The sequence below is a fragment of the Pristiophorus japonicus genome, chromosome 9 (assembly GCF_044704955.1).
Source record: "Pristiophorus japonicus isolate sPriJap1 chromosome 9, sPriJap1.hap1, whole genome shotgun sequence".
Lineage (NCBI taxonomy): Eukaryota > Metazoa > Chordata > Chondrichthyes > Pristiophoridae > Pristiophorus > Pristiophorus japonicus.
Window position 1 is genome coordinate 201,373,540 of NC_091985.1, and position 17,581 is coordinate 201,391,120.

General features: G+C 45.6%; 2 protein-coding genes across 7 annotated transcripts in view; one reads left to right on the plus strand and one right to left on the minus strand.

The window, feature by feature from the left end:
* LOC139273407 (zinc finger protein 436-like) overlaps positions 1-962 on the minus strand; it is a 70,008-nt gene extending 69,046 nt beyond the window's left edge. Inside the window, exon 1 of the mRNA XM_070890288.1 lies at positions 921-962. The gene's annotated coding sequence lies outside the window, so the exon portion shown is untranslated. The remainder of the gene's footprint in view (positions 1-920) is intronic.
* Positions 963-1,184: 222 nt separating this feature from the next.
* On the plus strand, positions 1,185-17,335 carry LOC139273413 (zinc finger protein 239-like). Of its 6 annotated transcripts, none has more exons than XM_070890298.1 (4): positions 1,185-1,418; positions 7,133-7,223; positions 8,674-8,787; positions 16,144-17,335. In XM_070890298.1, the coding sequence occupies exon 4, from the start codon at positions 16,504-16,506 to the stop codon at positions 17,092-17,094; it is 591 nt and encodes a 196-aa protein (XP_070746399.1). In that variant the 5' UTR covers positions 1,185-1,418; positions 7,133-7,223; positions 8,674-8,787; positions 16,144-16,503; the 3' UTR covers positions 17,095-17,335. The 6 variants fall into 6 exon arrangements, with proteins under 6 accessions (XP_070746399.1, XP_070746400.1, XP_070746401.1 ...); XM_070890299.1 differs by having other exon boundaries at positions 7,133-7,219; XM_070890300.1 differs by lacking the exon at positions 7,133-7,223.
* Positions 17,336-17,581: the final 246 nt, after the last annotated feature.

Sequence of the window (17,581 nt, forward strand, 5' to 3'; positions counted from 1 at the left end):
CGTCTGTACTTACAGAAAATCACCAGAATTCTCCCCGGCTTACATGCTGTCTGATCTCACTGGGCCCTTGGGTTACACACTGTCTGATCTCACTGGGCCCCCGGGTTATACACTGTCTGATCTCACTGGGCCCCCGGGTTACACGCTGTCTGATCTCACCGGGCCACCGGGTTACACACTGTCTGATCTCACTGGGCCCTCTGGTTACACACTGTCTGATCTCACTGGGCCCCCGGGTTACACGCTGTCTGATCTCACCGGGCCCCCGGGTTACACACTGTCTGATCTCACCGGGCCCCCGGGTTACACACTGTCTGATCTCACTGGGCCCTCTGGTTACACACTGTCTGATCTCACTGGGCCCCCGGGTTACACACTGTCTGATCTCACTGGGCCCCCGGGTTACACACTGTCTGATCTCACTGGGCCCCCGGGTTACACGCTGTCTGATCTCACCGGGCCCCTGGGTTACACACTGTCTGATCTCACTGGGCCCTCTGGTTACACACTGTCTGATCTCACTGGGCCCCCGGGTTACACACTGTCTGATCTCACTGGGCCCCCGGGTTACACACTGTCTGATCTCACTGGGCCCCCGGGTTACACACTGTCTGATCTCACTGGGCCCTCTGGTTACACACTGTCTGATCTCACTGGGCCCTCTGGTTACACACTGTCTGATCTCACTGGGCCCCCGGGTTACACACTGTCTGATCTCACTGGGCCCCCGGGTTACACACTGTCTGAGCTCACTGGGCCCCCGGGTTACACACTGTCTGAGCTCACTGGAAGTTTCAGTCTATCTCCCGCATGTCCCCAAACCCTGAGCTCCGGGGCTGTGTGTTCAGTTCGGTGTTTTCCCTCACAAACTCATCGTACCCTCCCGGCCCCAACCGCCCACCATCAGTCCGGTTTCCTACATTGTCCAACCGCTGGTTACAACAAACTGCGCATCCGAGAACTGGGGGTGGGGAGGGCGGCACCGAGCTTGCGCACTGCGGAATTCCCGGCCGTCTATCGGTTAAACGAAACAGATTGCCAGCCACTCCCACCAATAGGAGCCGGCAGCGCCTCCGAGCCCCGCCCACTGTGTTGAAGGAGCGCTGGGCAGCTCGGGGGTCACGTGCCTCTTGATTTGAAAAGTGTTCAACCGCCTCACCACGCGCCGGCCGGGTGACGTCACATTAGGCGTCGGTGGTGAGGGGCACGACTGTTCGCAGTGCGCCTGCGCTGGACTCCCAGCTTAGTCAATCCCTCACTCCTGCAGTATTAACAATAACTTTTTTTTTGGAGCGCCTTTAACGTAGTAAAACGTCTCAAGGCGCTTCACAGCAGTGTTACAGGACACAACACATACATTTGACACCGAGCCACAAAAGCAGAAATTACGGCAGATGACCAAAAGCTGGGTCAAAGAGGTAAGTTTTAAGGAGTGTCTGAAAGTAGGAAAGAGGCGGAGAGGTTTAGGGAGGGAGTTCCAGAGCTCGGGGCCCAGGCAGCTGAAGGGCCGGACACCGATGGTGGAGCGATTATAATCAGGGATGGTCAAAAGGGCAGAATTTGAGGAGTGCAGACATCTTGTGGACTGCAACAGATTCCAGAGATCGGGAGGGGCGAGGCCTTGGAGTGATTTGTAAAAAGTGATTTGTGATTATTAACAGCAACAACTTTTAACAGTGAGTCTTGTTTATTTTGTTTATTTGTACATGGGACGTGCTGGCAACGGAAGAATGACCATAATCTGATAGAATGTTACATTAAGTTTGAAAGTGATTTTGTTAAATCCAAAACTAGGATCTTAAATTTAAACAAAGCAAACTTTTTAGGTATGAGGGGTGAGTTGGCTAAGATAGATTAGGAAACTGCATTAAAAGGTATCGAGGTGGATAAGCAATGGCTCGCTTTAAAGAATGAATACACAATTTGCAACAATTAATACCTTTTAAGGCACAAAACTCCCACAGGAAAGGTGGTCTAACTGTGGCTAACAAGTGAAGATAGCTTTAGATCAAAGGAAGAAGCTTATAATGTTGCCAAAAAGAGCAGTAAGCCTGGGGATTTGGAGCATTTTAGCATTCAGCAAAGGTGGACCAAGAAACTGAGAAAGAAAGGGAAAATAGAAAATGAGAGTAAACTTAGCAAGAGACATAAAAACAGACTGTAAAAGCTTTTGTAGGTATGTTAAAAAGGAAAAATTAGCAAAAGTAAATGTGGGTCCCTTACAGGCTGAGAAATTATAATGGGGAATAAGGAGATGGCAGAGAAATTAAACCAATACTTTGGGCGGAAAATTGCGGTTGGAAGCTTCTTTTGAGTGAATGCATCTGACCAGAATTTAAAAAAAAAAATTGCCTGGTGGTTTCAGAGGAACATAGGATTGTGGTCGGAGTCTGAGTTTCGTAGTGCAGTGCACAGGGACATGTCTTCCAGATATGTATTCGTATCCTGGGATCACGTGGGCCTGGACCACCAATGAACATCTAATATTCTCATTGATAATAATGGGCGCTCCGGTTGTACGAGTTCCCATTGCTATCAACAGCAACAACTTTATTTATATACCGCTTTTAACGTAGTAAAATGTCCCAAGGCACTTCAGTGTTATGAGACAAAGCAAATAAATTTGACACCGAGCCACATAAGAAGAAATTACAGCAGATGACTAAAAGTTGGTCAAAGAGTAGCTTTAAGGGGCATCTTAAAGGGGGAAAGAAATGTCCAGAGGCAGAGAGGTTTAGGGAGGGAGTTCCAGAGCTTCGGGCCCAGGCAGCTGAAGGCACGGCCACCGATGTTGAACAGTTCTAATCAGGAATGCTCAAGAGGGCCAATTTTGAGGAACGCAGACATCACGTGGCATTGTGAGGCTGAAAGAGATTACAGAGGTAGGGAGGGGCAAGGCCATGGAGGGATTTGTAAACAAGGATGAGAATTTTGAAATCGAGATGTTGCTTAACTGGGAGCCAATGTAGGTCAGCGAGCACAGGGGTGATGGGTGATCGGGACTTGGTGCAAGTTAGGACATGGGCTGCTGAGTTTTGGATGACCTCAAATTTACATAACATAAGAAATAGGAGCAAAGTATGGCCATACGGCCCCTTGAGCCTGCTCCGCCATTTAATACGATCATGGCTGATCCGATCATGGACACAAGTCCACTTTCCAGCCCGCTCCCCATAACCCCTTATTGCCTTCTCAGTTAAGAAACTGTCTCTCTCTGTTTTAAATTTATTCATTGTCCCCGTTTTCACCGCTCTCTGAGGCAGTGAATTCTACAGATTTACAACCCTCTGAGAAGAAATTTCTCCTCATCTCAGTTTTAAATGGGTGGCCCCTTATTCTAAGATTATGCCCCCTAGTTCTAGTCTCCCCCATCAGTGGAAACATCCTCTCTGCATCGATCTTGTCAAGCCCCCTCATAATCTTATTCGTTTCGATAAGATCACCTCTCAATCTTCTGAATTCCAATGCGTCGAGGCTCAACCTACTCATCCTTTCCTCATAAGTCAGCCCCCTCATCTCCGGAATCAACCTCGTGCACCTTCTCTGAGCAGCCTCCAAAGCAAGTATATCCTTTCATAAATAAGGAAACCAAAACTGTACGCAGTATTCCAGGTATGGCCTCACCAATACCCTGTATAACTGTAGCAAGACTTCCCTGCTTTTGTACTCCGTCCCCATTGCAATAAAGGCCAAGATTTCATTGGCCTTCCTGATTACGTGCTGTACCTGCATACTAATCTTTTGTGTTTCATGCACAAGTACCCCCAGGTCCTGCTGTACTGCAGCACTTTGCAATTTTTCTCCATTTATAAAATAACTTGCTGTTTGATTTTTTTTTTCTGCCAAAGTGCATGACTTCACAAATTCCAACATTATACTCCATCTGCCAAATTTTTGCCCACTTACTTAGCCTGTCTATGTCCTTTTGCAGATTTTTTGTGTCCTCCTCACACATTGCTTTTCCTCCCATCTTTGTATCATCAGCAAACTTGGCTACGTTACACTTGGTCCTTTCTTCCAAGTTGTTAATATAGATTGTAAATAGTTGGGGTCCCAGCACTGATCCCTGCAGCACGCCACTGGTTACTGATTGCCAACCAGAGCATGAACTATTTATCCCAACTCTCTGTTTTCTGTTAGTTAGCCAAGCCTCTATCCGTGAACTTTTATCTTGTGCAGTAATGTTTTATGTGGTACCTTGTCAAATGCCTTCTGGAAGTCCAAATACATCACATCCACTGGTTCCCCTTAATCCACCCTTGTTACATCCTCAAAGAATTCTAGCAAATTTGTCAAACATACTTCCCCTTCATATATGCAAATATGTTTGATTAACGTGAAAATATAAATTGTGTTCACCGCCCTACCAGCCTCTCTTTGTCTGTCTCTCTCTCCTCCTAAACTAAGGGACATTTAACAGTGCTCTATCCATCCCATCCTCATCACCCAGAGATGGCTATCAGAGTGAGTGGCAGAGAGACAGGCATAGTATCAGCCTTAAACACCCGAACTGTGTCTGCATATTAGGGTCAATACTAGTATCACACATTCATGTATAACACCAGTGGGGGGAGAGAGCACACACATTATCAGTCTTACACTTGGCAGCAGTGTCTCCATATTACGCTCAGTAACAGTGCCACACTGTCATGTATAGCACCAGAGAGAGAAACAGTGTCTGACATAAGAAAGACTGGATCAACTGGGCTTGTATTCACTGGAGTTCAGAAGAATGAGAAGGGATCTCATAGAAACGTTTAAAATTCTGACGGGTTTATACAGGTTAGATGCAGGAAGAATGTTCCCAATGTTGGGGAAGTCTAGAGCCAGGGGTCACAGTCTAAGGATAAGGGGTAAGCCATTTAGGACTGAGATGAGGAGAAACTTCTTCACCCAGAGAGTGGTGAACCTGTGGAATTCTCTACCACAGAAAGTTGTTGAGGCCAATTCACTAAATATATTCAAAAAGGAGTTAGATGTAGTCCTTACTACTCGGGGGATCAAGGGGTGTAGCGAGAATGCATGAATGGGGTTCTGAGGTTGCATGTTTAGTCATGAACTCATTGAATGGCGGTGCAGGCTCGAAGGGCCGAATGGCCTACTCCTGCACCTATTTTCTATGTTTCTATGTGCCAGATTTGTACTCACAAGTGTGTCCACATCATGTGAAATAACAGTATCCCGCCTTCACAAACAATACGAGATCGAGAGAGAGAGAGATCGAGATCGAGGCAGGACGGTGAGACACAGAAACATGCACAGTATCAGTTCGAGACTGACCTGTGAAGTCTGCTTTTATCCTGAAAGTCCCCATTGGAGGGACAGAAGTTAAAGTCTCTCACTGATATTGCACTACAGACAGACACATTATTAATCCCACACTGCGGGACAGTGTCAGAGAGTGAAAAAAACAACGTCTCACATTTAACCCTCGCTTGCCTGTTGTACTCTCTGTAATCTTGCAGCTCAGGGCCGTTCGGTATTACTCTGTGACCCAGTGTTTCACTCTGATTAAATTAATCTGGGACGTTTCTGTCAGATATTAACTCCTGCACGGTCCCAGCAAACACTCCTACTCCCCCGTCCCTCCGATGTTTCTGAGGATTGCTTTGTGAGGACGGGCTCATGAATAGAAAAACAATGTGCACGGAATGATCCCAAATTGAGCATCTCAAAGGGACTTTAAACAATCTCTGTCCTTGCTCCCCAGGCCCAGTTCCTTTGCTCATATTCTGATTAAAGTGAATTGGGAAAGTTCACTTTGCTGATTATAGACTGCGCATGCGCGGATCAACCCCGTCCCTCGAGTGGATTTCCAGGAAGCAGAAGAGCGCATGCGCCCTCCCCTCCTCCAGCCCTGCCTGTGAGCGCCATTCAGTCAGTGAGCGGAAGAAGATGGTTTAAACAGCCGGGAATGGAGACACCGCGGCCCCGGGGTAAGGCAGCGAGCAGCAGTCTCCTTACAGCAGCACATCGCTTTGGGAGCGTGTCCGCAGATGGGCTCAGAGATCGGCACTGAGTCTGGGGGAAGTTCAGGGGGAGTCGGGGGTTGTGTGTAACAGGCGGAGTGGATCAAGAACTGGTCTCAGTGCGTGGAGTGAGTGGGGGAAGGGAGAGGCCATTCTCGGGCTGTATGTGGACAGCGTGTGTCCCAGGTAAGGGAGACAGAATGGGAAGGATCTGCTGTTTACAATCATTGCTGCTTTCTCCCTGCAAACCAGTAGTGAACGTTCCTGCTTTAGTTCCAGTCTCACCGTGTTTGTTGTCAGAAACTCCCAAAGCAAGTGCTCTACTCGGAACTCCTTCAACCCAAACGAACCAAAGGTGGGCAGCGGAAACATTACAAGTACACCCTCAAAGCCTCCCTGATAAAGTGCGACATCCCCACTGGCACCTGGGAGGCCCTGGTCCAAAACCGCTCTAAGTGAAGGAAGTGCATCCGGGAGTGCACTGAGCACCTCATGTCTCATCGCCAAGAGCCTTCAGAAATCACGCGCAGACAGCGGAAAGAGCGTGCGGCAAACCAGTCCCGCCCCCCCACCCCACTACCCTCAACGACTATCTGCCTCATCTGTGACAGGGACTCTGGCTCTTGTATTGGACTGTTCAGCAACCAAAGAACTCACTTCAGGAGTGGAAGCAAGTCTTCCTCGATTCCGAGGGACTGCCGATGATGATGATCATTGGACAGTGAGCAGTGGAAGCAGAGCCGGACAGTGAGGATTTATACAAGGAGCATCTATTGCAGGCACCGGGTGAGAAATGTGAAGGACATGTTTTAAACAGCAGCTCTTTGTTTTTGGTTGAACGGTTAGTGCCCTGGGAAAGGGGAGTAGCAATCTGAGCTGTGTAAAAGTCCGTGCACCATCGGGTCGTCCCATTCCTGAAGCAGGGCAGGGGTTGGGTTGTGTCTGGATGTCAGTAAATTGCTGTAAATCTGCCCAACACACTTGGTGTGCAGAATCTGAGTGCTGCAGTACTGCAGTGGAGTCAGACACTGACACTGTTTGTATCGCTGGCTTCCCTTTGTGAATGTTCATAATGATTACTAATTGAACGATTACATTCATCACTTTAGTCTTTTCTACCTCTCTTATTCTTGAATGATCAGAGATACCTTCTCCTCCTACAGGCAAGGAATTGAAGGAACTGGAACAAATGTGAAGTTTCCACCACCTGAGACATAAAGAACAGTGCAACCAGCTCCTTCTCACACACAGTAGGTACGGTACCGATCACAGTGTGCGGATATACAGACAGGTTATCCAAATTAAATATGTTTGTGGTGCTGAATGGCTTCCTTCTATTCCTGTGTAACAGGCCTGAGGGGCTGATGGCCACCTCCTGTTGCTAGTGTAACAGACTGGAGATACTGAGTAACCTTCTCGTGTTCTTAATGTAATAAACACGAGGTTCTTAAAGGCTTCCTCCTATTCATATGTAACAAGCTCTAGGGGCAGAATGACCTTCCCCTGTACCTATGTATCAGGCTAGAATGGAATGAATAGCCTCCTTTAGTTCTTATGTAACAGGTTCCAGGAGCTGAAAAGCCACTTCTATTCCTGTGTAACAGACTCCAGGGGCTGAATGGCCTCCTCCAGTTCCAATGTAACAAGCTCGAGGGGCTGAATGCCATTCTCCTGTTCCCATGAAACAGTCCCGAGGGAATGAATGTCCTTGTCCTATTCCTAATGTAACAGACCTGAGGGGCAGAATTGCTTCCTCCTATTGCTTTCTAACTCCAATGGCTGAATGACTCTCTCCTGTTCCTAATGTAACAGGCTCGAGGAGCAGAATGGCCCTCTCCAGTTCCTAGAACTTTCTCGGAGGGGGTGAATAGCCTCCTCCAGTTCCTACGTAACATGCTTGAGGGTCTGAATGGCCTACTCCTGTTCCGATGTGAAAGACTCGAGATGGCTGAATGGCCTCCTCCTGTTCGAAAGTAAAAGGCTCCAGAGGATGAATGGCCTCCTCTATTCCTGTGTAACAGTATCCAGTCGATGCATTGCCACCACTAATTCCTTTTCGCAAGGCTGAGGTGCTTGAATGCTCACCTCCTGTTTCAATGCAACAAACACAAGGGTCTGAAGGGCCTCCTATTCATTTGTAACAGGTTTGAGGGGCTGAATGGTGTCCATCTATTCCTGTAAAGCAGACTCCAGGGCTGAAATGGCCCACTCCAGTTCCTAATGTAACAGAGTCGAGAGGCAGAATGGCTGACTGTTCCTATGTAACAGGATCCAGGGACTGAATGGGCCTCCTCCTGTTCTGTATGTAACACGCTCGAAGGGATGATTTGCCTTTTTTAAATTTGTTCACTGGATGTCGGTGTTGCTGGTAAAGCCAGCATTTATTGCCCATCCCTAATTACCCTGGAGAAGATGGTGGTGAGCCACCTTCATCAACAGCTGCAGTCCGTGTGATGATGGTACTCCCACAGTGCTGTTAGGGAGGGAGTTCTGTTCCTCTAACAGGTTCCATGTGCTGAAAGGCCTCCAATTTCCCAGATCCAGGGACTGTTCTTCTCCGTTGTTTTGGAAATAGCATCGGCAGTAAACAGGAGCTCAATGCTTCTTGTGCACCAGCTCTCTGATCGGCGCTCCTCGCGCTGATTATGTTTTATCATCTCGCTCAAACGTCCCAAAATGTTGCTTTCTTTTCCATCACCTCTAGGGTTATTAGCCAAGTTTGCATCAAGCAAATCGTGATCTCACCAGTAACAGCACTTTCCCGACTGTTATCCAAGAGGCTGCTTCTGACATTTTCTTCTGCTTAAATGTTAACCACGTAAGTAACTGAAAATCTTCATTTCTACAGCAACAACAAACACTTGCATTTATGTTAGATACAGAGTGAATCGAACACTCACTCACTGTACCACAGATTGACAGATACAGAGTGAATCCCACACTCACTGCATCACTGAGAGATATGGTTTATATTATGCACTAATTGCTCGCCTCTACTCCAAATATTTCTGAATCGCATTCGTCCAATATAATGTGCAAAACTATTGTCTGTTGGGGTCATCTCTGATCTGTAAATTTCACAAATATAGGATAAAACCCACTCTCTCATACCAGAAACTGACAGGTACAGAATAAATCCCACACTCTCATATCAGAAACTAACAGGTACAGAGGAAACACACACTCGCTTACCCCAGAATGAGAGATCTAGAATGAATCCCACATTCACATTGCACAAACTGACATATAAAGGTAAAAATCCACACTCAGATACCAGAAACTGACACCCCACACATCTACCACAAACTGACGGTACAGAAAAAAAACCACAATCACATCCCAGAAACTGACAGGTACATATTAATTCCTACACTCACACAGCAGGAACTGACAAGTACAGAATAAAACCCACATTCACAAAGCAGAAACTGACAGGTACAGAATACAATGAACACCCAGATTCCAGAAACTGACAGGTACAGAATGCAATCCTCACTTAGATACCAGAAAGTGACTGGTACAGATTAAAACCACAGTCACATATCAGAAACTGACAGGTACCGATTCAACCCCATACTCTCATACCGGAATCTGACAGGTACAGAATAAAATCCACACTCCGATCCGAAAAATTGCCATACTGGTCAATATCCACTCACATACCAGAAGCTGATGATATAGGTTAAAGGACACACTCACATAACATAAACTGACAGGTACATGATAAAACACACACTCACATAACAGAAACTGACAGGTACAGATAAAGATTCGCTTAGATACCAGAAACTGACAGATACAGAATAAAACCGACACTCACATCAAAACTTGACAGGTACAGAATAAATCCCACATTCACATAGCAGAAATTGACAAGTGCAGTATGAAACCCACACCCACGTATCTGAGCAATAATATGCAAGTAAAACCCATACTCGCCTATTGGAAACTGACAGGGAAACACACACACACCAGAGACTGATGGAACGAGTAGAGCAGTTTAGGCTTTCTCCAGTGTCAGGCTCTCACAATCGTTTTTTCAATGTGGCCCATTTAATTAGTGATAAAAGCAACTTGTGAAACAATCCCATTTTTGCTAATTTAATTTGTGACAAAAAGATGGTCTGAGCATGCGCTAAATACATGCTGCTCCTCCCCTCCGCACACAGTGTTTAAACTGATAGGAAGGGCCCATGCGAGCTCCCCTCCTCCAGCTCTGTCAGCGGCTGCCATTTCCTCTGTGCTGGGCTGATGATCGTTGAACACATCAGGGAGCGGAGATATCCAGGCCCGAATAAGGGAGCAAACAGCGGCCTCCTTACAGCAGCTCATCACATTGGAATTGTGTCCGCAGATGGGTTTTGAGTCGGGGTAAGTTCAGCGGCAGTCGGGGGCTGTTTGTAAGAGGCAGAGTGGAGTAGGAACTAGTTCTGGAACATGGAGTGAGTGGGGGAAGGGGGAGCCCATTCTCGGGCTGTGTGTGTACGGTGTAAGGTAACAGAGAAAGTAAATCACCTTGCTCTTTCAAATCATTGTTACTTTCTTTCCCCAAGTCAGTAGTGAATGTTCCTGATTCAGTTCCAATCTCAGTGTCTGTTGTTCTTGGACATTGAACAGTGGAAACACAGCCTGAGAATGAGGATGTGAGGAGTGTCACAAAGTGCATCTATTGCAGGCACCAGAAGAGGAATGTGATCGGAGACATTTCAAAAATGGGTTATTTTGTTTTGGTGCATTGAATTCTTCAGAACCATGTTGCTGGTGATCGAGCGGTACATTATCGCCCCCTCAGATACATCAGCATCTGGTAACTGTGACATTCTGTTAATGACACAGGCTGTCAATAGACTGAGAACAATTGTTGTACAGCCCAGGTACCTGTGGTTATATTCCAGGAAGCAATTCAGAATTTTACAGGTAGTCCCATGGAAGCGGGAGATATCAACCTAAATTTGTGCCCATCGGGTGGTCCCATTCGTGGACCAGTGCTGGGTTTGGTTTGTGTCTGGATGCTGATAACTTTCTATAGAACCGTCCTATACACCTGGTGTGGGGAATCTGAGTGTCGCTGTACTGCAGTGAGATCAGACAATGACACTGTTTGTATCGCAGATTCCTCTCTCCAGATACTTTACTTTATTGAACACAAACACATGAATTATAACTTTATTTTTATATTCTCTCCATTGGCTGTCCATATCATAACTAATAGTGTTTTCCTATTATTATTCTCAGAGGAAAATACTTCACCAAGACAGAATAAATTTGATCTTTCCTCAACCCGGAACACGACGAACAATGCAGGCAGCTCCTTCTCACACACACTAAGTACATTATCACTCAGAGTGCAGAGACACAGAACTGACCTCAATCATATTGTCACAGGCAGCAGAAGCTGTCAATCCCACAGTGATCCAAATTCCCAGTGTTATATTATGAATCCCACAGTCACTTGGAGCAGTACAATAATGTGTTGTTTCAAAGTCCAATCATATCGCATTGAAAGGCAGATCCAATTTCACTCCCTTACTCACACACACGAACAGATAGACACTGACGCAGTGTCAATTCACACTCGTGTCTGTACAATGACTCTCAAACCCAACAGCTCACATACAAGAGCAGAGAAACGGAGGTAATGGACTGAACCAAACCTCCTCCTGAGACAGTCATCGATAATCGCAAACTATCATCCGCCTACAGCAGGTGAAGGAACCAAATCCAACAGTCACACAGAGCAAGAATAGCTCAGTACAAGAGACTGTCAATTACATAATGAATCTCTCACTCACACACACCACCAGTCTAACAGATACATAATCAATCCCTCACTCACACACATCACCAGTCTAACAGATACATAATCAATCCCACACTCACATCACCAGTCTAACAGGTACATAATCAATCCCTCACTCACACACATCACCAGTCTAACAGATACATAATCAATCCCACACTCTCAAAATACACCAGTCTAACAGATACATCATCAATCCCACACTCACACACATCACCAGTCTAACAGATACATAATCAATCCCACACTCACAAACAGTACCAGAGACTGAGAGAAACATAATGATTCATATACTCAGACACATTGAATGACAGATTGAGAGAGAATCACAATCACTTCCAGTACCTGAGATTGACTGACTGACAGTGAAACCCACACTCCCATACCAGGCCCTTACAGCTACAGACAAATACTCACACTCACATACCAGGGACAGATAGTTAGAGAGTGAACTCCACAGTCACTCACCAGAAACTGACAGGTACAGAAAAAAAAACACTTTTGCATTCCAGAGACTGATAGAGTAATACCCACACTCACATTCCAGAGACTGATAGATACAGAGTAATACCCACACTCACATTCCAGAGACTGATAGATACAGAGTAATACCCACACTCACATTCCAGAGACTGATAGCTAGAGTAATACCCACACTCACACTCCAGAGGCTGATAGATACAGAGTAATACCCACACTCACATTCCAGAGACTGACACATACAGACTAAAAACCACACTCCTGTAACAGAATCTTACAGGTACTGATTAAAACCCTTACTCAAATATCAGAAACTGATAGATACAGAATGAAACCCACACTCACTTCTCAGACGGACAGATACAGAATCAAACACATATCAGAGAGTGACAGAGCAAAATCAACACTCACCTGAAAGTGACTGACTGATTTAATGTCAAACCCACAATACCACAGCTGTACCAGACACTTAAAGGCACAGAATGAAATCAACATTCATATAATAGCAACTGACGGGTACAGAAAACATACACACATTAACATACCAGTGACAGACAGGTAGAATGTGGTAAACTGCACACTCGCATTACAGAAACTGTGACATATATAGAATATAACCCCACTCATAACAGAAACAGACAGGTACAGCTAAAAAGTGCCACACTCACACACAAGAGACTGACAGGTACAGTATGAAATCCACATTCACACACTTGAATAAAACGTTCTCATAACAGAAACTGACAGGAGGAAACCCCACATACACATACCATAGACTGACATTCACAGAATAATACCCACACTCAGATACCATAGACTGATGGATACAGAGTAAACCCCATACTCACACCAAAGACTAATAGATACAGAGTGAAGATCACACTCACATCCCAGAGAATGACCACTGTAGAGTAAAATCCACACGCTCATAAAAGTGAGTGACAGATAAAGAATAAAACCTGCACTCACATCCCAAGGAGTGAAAGATAGACAAAAATACACAATCATGTTACCGAGATTGATACATACAGATAAAACCCAAATACATATACCAGAAACTGACAGATATAGAGAACAACCACACTCAAATCTCAGAGACTGACAGATAAAGAATAAAACTCTCACACACATCCTCGAGAGTGATGGATACAGACTTAAATATGCACTCCCTTACCAGAAACTAGGAGTTATTGTACTGATTGAACACTTACTCATGTAACACAAACTGACAGGTACAGTGTAAAACCCCACACTCCCATTCCTGAAACTGACAGGTACAGCGCTAAAACCCACATTCACATCAGAGAAACTGAAAGTTGCAAAATGAAGCCCCACTCAAAAACCAGAAACAGACAGATATAGACAAAAGCCCACATTACCTGAAACTGACCTAGAGTAAAACCCACACTCGCCTTCCAGAGATTGAAATTTACAGATACAATCCACACATATACCAGAGACTGAAAGGTAGAGTGAGAAAGCTACGCGCACACACACACACACCGGTAACTGACGGATACAGATTACAACCCACACTCACATATCAAACACTGACAAACAAAGAGTAAAACCGCACTCACGAAGAAAATCAACACTCAAATACCAAAAATTTACAGTGCTAGAGGAAAACCCACAATCACAGAGTCGAAACAGACATGAACAGAGTAAAATGCACACTCACATTTCAGAAACCGATGGGTACAGAATACAGCTCGCATTCACATAACAGAAACTGACTGGGATAAAGGAATCGCAAACTAACATACCAGAGACTGACAAGTAGTGTGAAATCCATACACACACACCAAAAACTGTTATATACAGAGTAAAATTCACACTCATATACCAGAGAATGAAAGATACAGAATGAAACCCACACTCACTTACCAGTAATTGACAGGTACAGAGTGAAAACCTCTCTTCCATACCATAAACTTACAGGTATAAAGGAAAAGCCACACTCGCTAACCAGACACTGACAGATACAGAATAAATACTACACTCATTGGTGGGTGTAGTCTATAGGCCCCCTAACAGTAGCTACACTGTTGGATGGCGTATAAATTAAAAAAATAATGGAGGCTTGTAAAAAAGGAACAGGAATAATCATGGGCAATTTTAATCTTCATATTGATTGATCAAATTGGCCAAGATAGCCTTGAGGAAGAATTCACAGTATGTATCCGGGATAATTTCCTTGAACAGTACTTTGCGGAACCAACCAGGGAGCAGGCTATCTTAGATCTGGTACTGTGTAATGAGAACATAAGAAATAGGAGCACGCCATTTGGCCCCTCGAGCCTGCTCTGCCATTTAGTAAGAACGTGGCTGGTCTGATCATGGACTCACCTCCACTTCCCTGCCCGCTCCCCATAATCCTTTATTCCCTGAATGCTCAAAAGTCTGTCTATCTCCACCTTAAGTATATTTAATGGCCCAGCCACCACAGCTCTCTGGGACAGAGAATTCCACAGATTTACAACCACCTGAGAGAATAAATTCCTCTCATCTCAGTTTTAAATGGGTGACCCCTTATTCTGAAACTATGTCCCCTTGTTCTAGTTTCCCCCTATGAGTGGAAATATCCTCATTGCATCTACCTTGTCGAGCCCCCTCATTATCTTTTATGTTTCAATAAGACCGCCTCTCATTCTTCTGAATTCCAATGAGTATAGGCCCAACCTACTCAACCTATCTTCATAATCAACCCCCTCAATCAACCTCGTGAACCTGCTCTGAACTGCCTCCAATGCAAGTTTTTCCTTCCTTAAATACAGAGGTTAAAACTGTATACAATACTCTAGGTGTGACCTCACCAATACCCTGTACAGTTGTAGCAGGACTTCTCTGCTTTTATACTTCAACCCCCTTGCAATAAAGGCCAACATTCGATTTGCCTTCCTGATTACTTGCTGTACCTGCATACTAACTTTTAGTGTTTCATGCACAAGTACCCCCAGGTCCCTCTGCACTGCAGCACTTTGCAATTTTTCTCCATTTTAATAATTTGCTTTTTTATTTTTTCTGCCAAAGTTGACAACCTCACATTTTCCCACATTATATTCGGGATGGACTCCACTTGGAATGTGCTGGGGCTAGGGTCCTGGCGAACCGAATAACTGGGGCTGCAGAGAGAGCTTTAACTAATCAGTCGGGGGGATGGGGGGAGGGGGGGGCAGGGCGCGGCGGGGGGAGGGTTCAGATGAGCAGAAACCTAAAAGCTTAAAGGACAAGGTGAAGGCAATAGAACAGGGTAGCATTGGGGGAAACGAAAACCAAAGCGTGACGGGAAGGGACAGAATCTATAAACATAAGAGTGTATCCGGAAACTGGGGCCGTAGCAGGAGCAAAACCATGCTGACTCTGCTTGACTGAATTATGCTTTTTCAAATGTCCTGCGACAGATGTTAGGCGAACTGGTCTTGTGACACTGTTGTGAAGCGCCTTGGGACATTGTACTTTGTTAAAGCTGCTATATAAATAAAAATTATTATTATTAACAAAAGGAAAGCTGCAGGTTTGTGCGTCACCATCATGATTCATCGAGACATAGAGTGCATGTATGGCCATCTTTGCAGAGGAGCAAAGTGTGGGCGGGGCTACAGGGTCCCACTGAACCCAGCCAGGGGTCAGCACCTTCAGGGGAGGTTAGGGAAACCAGTGAGTGTAGAACTGAACCTAGACAAAGTAGATGGTGAAAACTGGGAGCGGAGGATATGTTGTTTTCAGACGTGCGATGTGTTTCAGGACAGGGAGGACAGAGAGTGTATGGGACAGGGATTTAAAGCTTTGGAGGAACGAGAGAGGAAAGAATGTTCCATGGAATCTAGAATTGTCTGTTTTGAATTTGTGTCTGGTACTTGCAGTAATGATTTTTGTAAACTCCTTTTGCAGGGTATAAGAAGGGCAGGATTTGCAGATGGGAAAATCAAACCAAACATCACGTCAAGATCTGACAAAATAACACGATTCCTCAGGACCTGAATGTCATCGGCCTTTGACTGTGGAAGGAGAAATGTTTGCCTGTTCTGTCTGTGGGAAAAGATTTCAAACATCAGTGTGACTGGAAAAGCACCGAGACACACACCCGAGTGAGAGTGTTCCAGTGCACTGCCTGTTGAAAGAGCTTTAACCAGTTACACAGCCTGAAAAAACATCGCACCATTCACAGCGGGGAGAAACCGTACACGTGTTGTTTGTGGACGAGGCTTCAACTGATCGTCCAACCTGGAGAGACACAAGGATAACTGCACCATGGAGAAACCGTGGGAATGTGGGGACTGTGGGAAGAGATTTAATTACCCTTCAGAGCTGGAAAAACATCGGCGCAGTCACACTGCGAAGAGGCTGTTCATCTGCTCCGTGTGTGGGGATCGATTCACTCAGTCAAGCCACCTGATGGGACACCAGCGAATTCACACCGGGGAGAGGCCGTACACTTGCACCGTGTGTGGGGAGGGATTCACTTGTTATTCCAACCTTCTAACTCACCAGCGAGTTCACATTGGGAACAGGCTGTTCACCTGCTCTGAGTGTGGGGAGGAATTTACTTGTTCATCCAACCTTCTAACTCACCAGCGAGTTCACTCTGGGAAGAGGCCGGTCACCTGCTCCATGTGTGGGGAGGGATTCGCTCGGTCATCCCATCTGCTAGTACACCAGCGAGTTCACACTAGGGAGAAGCCGTTCACCTGCTCTGAGTGTGGGAAGGGATTCACTGAGTCATCCCAGCTGCTGATACACCAGCGAGTTCACACTGGGGAGAGGCCGTTCACCTGCTCAGTGTGTGGGAAGGGATACGCTCGGTCATCCAACCTGGTAAGACATCAGCGAGTTCACAAGTGACTGCAGGGTTTGGATTCTGCTGTTACCCCAGACTGAATCGTGTCCATTCTGACAGTTGGTTTTTTTTTCTGCTGATAGTGATTTCCCCCTCTAACTGGGCTGGAGTTTAATATTCTGGATATTTGACCAATTAATCAACGGGAAAAGGGTCAGATAAAAATAATTCTAATTGTGTTTGCATCCATACTTAACTCTTTAAAGGGATTCTTCAAATACTGAAAGCTGCATCAAATGGAGCTAAATGTTGTTAACAATTGATAATAAAATGAATTGAATCTGCAGGTTGATTTTGGATTTCTCTGGGAGGTAGCCGGACGTGATGTGCCTTGAAATACCGCCGGTATCCAGTGGATGATGTGGTCCCTCCTATTAACTCCAACTGAGAGGAGCGTGACTGCCCCCTAGAGCAGGAGGAATGAGGGCAGCTCAGGGTCAGACACTGAAAATACTGCACCCCCACAGTAACATCACACACTGCCCCCTCCCT